Raw genomic sequence first — 5,708 nt, 5'->3', positions numbered from 1 at the left:
CTTTCTTTCTTTCTTTCTCTCTCTCTCTCTTTCTCCTTCCTTCCTTCCTTTTCTACCTTTCTCTCTCCTCCCCCATTCTCTCTCTCTCTCTTGTTCTTTCTTTCTGCAAACATTTTTCAAGTGCCTGTGTGCCAGGCTCTGGCTTGGGTGTCGAAACAGCAGTGGTGTCCTAGTGGTACCTGAGTGCTTAGCAGTGCTGGGATAGGCCAGCTAGTTGGTGATATATATGGAAGCCAGAAATCAGCCACAGTGGGAATATTTACACCATAGCAATTGGCCAACACTACAAAGCATCTCCCCTCCCAGGGGAGCTGGTTGTAGCTCTCCATTTACCAGCACATCCCTGAGCCTGTGTCTCTGAGTGCAACTCCGCGGCCAGGCTGAGGTGTGGCCACAAGCTGGTGGATGAGGCTTGGATACAGTGACTATGACTATGGGTGGGGTTGGGCTGGGCTGGACTTTCCACATGGGTGAGTCTGGATGAATAAATCTACCCACCCTCCCACTCTGCCCACTCTTGTAAGAGTAGAAAGGATGATAAGTTTCCTGTTCTTGGCCAAGTCCCTGGACCCCCCAAGTCCCACTCTCCCCCCCCATCAAAAGTATAAATACCCACCCCACCCCCTTCTTCCTGAATATCAGGCAGATCAGCTTTATCCCTGCTTGGGGGGCCAACAGACCCCCAAGTCTCCGAGTCTGTGGTCAGTGTTGTTCCTGGAGGGGTCTGCAGCTTCCTTTGGTCCTTCGGACATGCCTGCTGGGTCTTCAACCTCTTGGGTCAGCTGGGTTTGGCCCCTCGTGGTCCCCGCTCAGCTCTGCACCTGCTGAATTTGCAGTTTCCCTGGGGATTCTTCAGAATCTTTGCTTGCTGGGGCTTCTGCCTCCCCAGGCAGACCCTCTGAGGTCTGTGCCCGTCGGACCCCTGTTCAATCCACCACTGCCCCTTCCTTCACACCATGAATGCTCCAAAGTAGGACCGTGTGTCATCGCGGAGTTGGACCAGGCGCTCCCCCGGCACGCGAACCACCACCTCCTCCCCGGCATCCAAGTGGACCACTCCGCCCAGGAAGCTGCTGTCCCACCAGACGCGGGGGTTGTTTGCGCGTCCACATGGCGATCGCCGGCTGAGCAGCAGCTCCAGCTCCTCGGGGTAGCGGGATGTGCGCTTGTAGAGTCCGTGGGTGATGGGCAGGCCACCGGTCAGCCCCTGGGGGCAGCCCACACCGCCCAGCTGCACTTTGGAGTAGATGTAATAGTAGCCAGCCTGGGCGATCACCAGGGCACCATCCCGGTAGGTGAGGCCCCTCAAGAAGGCCAGGCCCAGTTTCGTCTCCCACAGCAGCGGGCCCCCGCGCCCTGTCAGGCTGGAGTTGGCACCTGTGGAGGGATATAAAGGGGGCTGCTCAGCGCCTGTCCCACGTTTGCTGTGTGACCCTGGACCAGTCACCACCCTTCTCTGAGCCCCACTAGCACTGGTCTAGGCTGTTTGAGAGCTTTAGATGTATGAACTCAAGTTCCCTTACTTTACAGGTGGGGAAAGGGAGGCACAGAAGGTGGTGAAATCAGTTGTTGTTGTTGTTTTGTCTTTCTAGGGCTGCACCTGCGGCATATGGAGGTTCCCAGGCTAGGGGTTAAATCGGAGCTGTAGCGGCCGGCCTACGCCAGAGCCACGCAGGATCCAACCCATGTCTGTGACCTACACCATAGCTCAAGGCAAGGCGTGATCCTTAATCCACTGAGCAGGGCCAAGGATCGGACCCGCAACCTCATGGTTCCTAGTTGGATTCCTTAACCACTGAGCCACTGGGGAACTCCCTAAAGTCACTTCTTTATCATACATCTTAACTCATTTCCTCCCCCTCCTGTAGGTGGGGAAACTGAGGGCCCCAGGGGTAACTCAGTGACTTGCCAAAATAATCAGTGCTTGCTTGTGGCAGAATACATCCTGGGCCATCAGCCTTATAACGTCTGTGTGCCTCAGGCTCCTTCTCCTTAAAATAGAAATGTGAGGAGTTCCCTTGGTGGCTCGATGGTTAACAAACCCAACTAGTATCTATCAGGACGTGGGTTCGATCCCTGGCCTCTTTCGGGTCTTGCTGTGGGGTAGGCTGGCAGCGTCTGCTCCGATTGGACCCCTAGCCTGGGAACCTCCATATGCCATGGGTGGTGCAGCCCTAAAAGAAAAAATAAATGAATAATGGAGATATGAGCTGTACTCGCTAAGGACTTAATGAATGAACATATATAAAGCACATCACATCGCGTGGCTCAGAGTAAGCCCCGCAAAAGGGTTTATTCAATAAATGCAATTAGAAACTCACAGACCTAGGCAGTGCCTGTGCTCTGGGCAGCGCTGTGAGTAATTACTGTATTAGCAAAGGAATACTCTGACCTGTTGGGGGTGTCTATCTGATCTCCCCAGGATGTGCTGATCCCCACCCCATGCCAAGACATGGGGTCCCCCTCACCTGTGAGGTGCGCTGCCGGATTGGCCTGCTGGGGCCTCCGCTCTGGGGAGAGAGGGTCAGGGGTCAGAGGTGAAGGCAGTGAGGGGGTAAGGGCCAGCCTCCCAGAGTGCGAGGTCATCAAGTCCACCTCCTGGTGTCAACCCCACCCTTTCCGGAACAACCCAAACTTCTGCTTCTCCGGCCTGAGGGACGGGCGTCTGTGGGGTTTGGGCTGGTTGTGCAAATCACATTGGGCAATGGGCTGAGGGGGTGGGGGCAGCGTGGGAACGATCCCACCCCCTTTCCGGGACCGGGACCCTGACTCACCTTGCATCAGCTGCTCCCAGGATCCTGCACCTCTGTCCTGAAAGTGCAGAGCAGCCCACGGTGAGCATCTGCAGGGCCCACTGAGAGACACATGCAGACATGCACACAGACACCCTCCTCAGACATATCCAAGGCCACGTGCACGCTTCCCCCTCGCCCGGCCCCCTCACCCCCACCGCTCAGCTCGCTAGTAACCACCCAGTGCCTGTTTTCCTCTCTGTAAATGGATGCATGAAAAGTGCCTGCTGAGGATTCAGCACATTTACATATGAAAAGTGAATTACAGCCCCTGGCACGTAGCCAGCGCCACGGAAGGATTTATTAAAAAAGTGCTATCAAAGACACGTGGACCCCCGGATGGCTGGACACTTGGACCTAGTTGCTAACCCATGGTGGATGTGGACACATGACACTGGGCCCAGATCTGGACACTTAGGTGACATACCAAGACACGGGTGGAGGCAGATACATGGAAGCACGGGTTTATGGAGCCATGTGGGACTGTGCACAGAGACCCTTAGAAGTGCAGACATGCAACGTCAACGCACATGGGCTGTCGACGGGCTAGAGTGTAGACATGTGGGTCCACGTAGGCAGGAGAGCGGCACAGGTCCACATGGGCCTGTGGCCATCAGATCCAGCCATGAGGAGAAAGGGCTTGGAAGCACAAAAAGGCCAAGACCATGTGGACACATCGTGGGACACGCAGACCTGCAGGTCTGGCAGACAGACAGGCAGAGACCTCCACAGCCAGCGGGAAACTGAGGAAGAGATTTTCATAGACTTGGACAACATGGACTAGTAACAGCCCCAAAAAAGGGTGATCAGGGTATGGCTGATAACAATCAGCCATATCAGAATGTGGTTTCCAGGGGTTACAGACCACAGAACTGTGTTATAAACATTCAACTTAAACATAAACTGTGTTTCAACATTAAATTAGATTTTATGTGTTCCCACCACTAGAAGAAATGGTAATTATGTGACACCATAAAGCTACCATGGCAACCCAATTTTTTTTGGGGGGGTGCATATGGAAGTTTCCAATCTAGGGGTCAAGTCAGAGCTGCAGCTGCCAGCCTGCACCACAGCTCACAGCAATGCTGGATCCTTAACCCACTGATGGAGGCCAGGGAGCCAACCTGCATTCTCAAGGATATTAGTGGGGTTTTAACCCACTGAACCACAATGGGAACTCCTGCCATGGCAACCCTATTGTAGTGTCAGTGTATCAAGTCATTATGCTATACACCTTAAAAATCGCACAATGTTCTATACCAACTATATCTCAATTTTTTTTAAAAAAAATGTCAGTTCCCATTGGTTGAATGCTTGCTGTGGGCCAGCCAGGCACCCATGCACATTATATTTTATTCCCTATGAGGACACTGATTATCAGGCCCATTCTACAGATGAGGAAATTGAGGTTCAGAGAGGTGAATTAACTTACCCTGGGCTGCTCTTAGTCTGTCTTCTGTCCTGAACACACACACACATGCACACACGCAGAAATGCACAGTGACACAGGGGACCCACCGGCTTCAGGACCCCAGTACCACTTACCTGCAGGGGGTGGGCCATGGCCTCCAGGCGCCAGTGCAGCTGCAGCAGGAACCAGCCCTGGATGGCCAGTCCGGCTGCCAGCAGCAGTAGCAGGAAGCCCAGACCTAGCCGGGCAGCGCTGCAGGGCTGTCTCTGGCGGCTGCGCCCCAGCCTCGTGAATGGGATGTCCGTCTGTCCATCCACCACGAACACGGAGGGCCGCACGACTGTCTCCTCCATGCCAGAGCGGACGAGGCCAAGATGCCTGGGGCTGGGCTGGCAAAGCTGTGTCCTGTGGGCTGGGAGGAAACCACGATTGCCCAACCCTCCTGGGCTTCTCGCACTGCAGACAGGCGCCCGTGGGTCCCTGGGGCTGCCTTTAGAGCTGGGGCTCAGCCCCTCCCCTTTCCCCACTCACCCTCTTCTTCCTGTCCCCAAACCCCTGGCCCAGCCCCATCTCACTCTCACTCATAAGATCTCTCACACCATCCTGAGGCACTTGAAGATGTGACTCAGGTGGAGGCGGGAGAAGGAAGGCCCCTGCCCTCCCTTCTGGCCTTGTCATCTGCACGGTTACCATATAGTTATTGAGAACCTCCTGTGTGCCAGGCACTGTTCTAGGTTTGGGGGCACAGCCGTGAACAAGGGAGACCAAAGTGCTTGGCCTTTCGTAGCTCCTAGTCTGGCAGGGTGAGGAAGGTAAGCCTAAGAAATGTGAAAACACTATAAAGTGTTTGAGACGGTGATCAGAGCAGTGGGAAATCTATGAGTGGTTTGTGTGTATGGATGTGTATACAGGTGTGTGCATTGTGTGCAATGCATTGAACATGGGTATGCTATGCATGTGTGCATGCAGGTGTGTGTATGCAGGTGTGTGCAGGTGCAGGCATATCTGTGCATGTGCTTGAGTGTCTTGCATATCTGCATGCACCTGTGTGTGCATTCATGCACGTTTTGATTGCAACTCACAGTCAGAGGGCGGAACCAGTGTCCACCCAGTAGCAAAGCTCAAAGCCTAGAGTCATCCTGAACTCCTCCCTCTGCCCTGTCACTACATCCTACCCTCAATAAGCCCCCTCTTTTTAATCCTAAATGTCATGTATTTTTTAATTAAAGTATGGTTGATTTACAGTGTTGTGCCAATTTCTGCTGTACAGCAAAGTGACCCAGTCATACATTTGGATACATTCCTTTTCTTATCTTCCATCATATTCTATCACAAGTGATTGGATATTGTTCCCTGTGCTGTACAGCAGGACCTCATTGCTTATCCATTCTAAGTGGAATAGTTTGCATCTGCGAACCCCAACCTCACATTCCAACCCTTGGCAACCACCAGTCTGTTTTCCTTGTCCATGAGTCTGTTTCTGTTTCATAGATAGGTTTGTTCAT

At 53.4% G+C, this 5,708-nt stretch overlaps 1 protein-coding gene across 2 annotated transcripts; it reads right to left on the bottom strand.

Annotated features, from left to right (window-relative positions):
* TNFSF14 (TNF superfamily member 14) lies at positions 1 to 5,708 on the bottom strand. Of its 2 annotated transcripts, NM_001260482.1 has the most exons (4): positions 4,338 to 4,556; positions 2,775 to 2,811; positions 2,469 to 2,510; positions 950 to 1,377 (listed from the first exon to the last, which is right to left on the bottom strand). In NM_001260482.1, the coding sequence occupies exons 1-4, from the start codon at positions 4,554 to 4,556 to the stop codon at positions 950 to 952; spliced, it is 726 nt and encodes a 241-aa protein (NP_001247411.1). The 2 variants fall into 2 exon arrangements, with proteins under 2 accessions (XP_013850166.1, NP_001247411.1); XM_013994712.2 differs by lacking the exon at positions 2,469 to 2,510 and having other exon boundaries at positions 1 to 1,377; positions 4,338 to 5,708.

Source organism: Sus scrofa, chromosome 2 (genome assembly GCF_000003025.6).
Source record: "Sus scrofa isolate TJ Tabasco breed Duroc chromosome 2, Sscrofa11.1, whole genome shotgun sequence".
Lineage (NCBI taxonomy): Eukaryota > Metazoa > Chordata > Mammalia > Artiodactyla > Suidae > Sus > Sus scrofa.
This window is presented reverse-complemented; position numbering and strand designations above follow the sequence as displayed.

Bases quoted from the DNA above. Each gene is read 5' to 3' on its own strand.
- TNFSF14 (NM_001260482.1), bottom strand. From the start codon at position 4,556: ATGGAGGAGACAGTCGTGCGGCCCTCCGTGTTCGTGGTGGATGGACAG. The intron at 2,812-4,337 runs GTAAGTGGTACT...CTGCACTTTCAG, and splicing joins CCATGGCCCACCCCCTGCAG to GACAGAGGTGCAGGATCCTG. The intron at 1,378-2,468 runs GTGAGGGGGACC...ATCCCTCCACAG, and splicing joins TCCGGCAGCGCACCTCACAG to GTGCCAACTCCAGCCTGACA.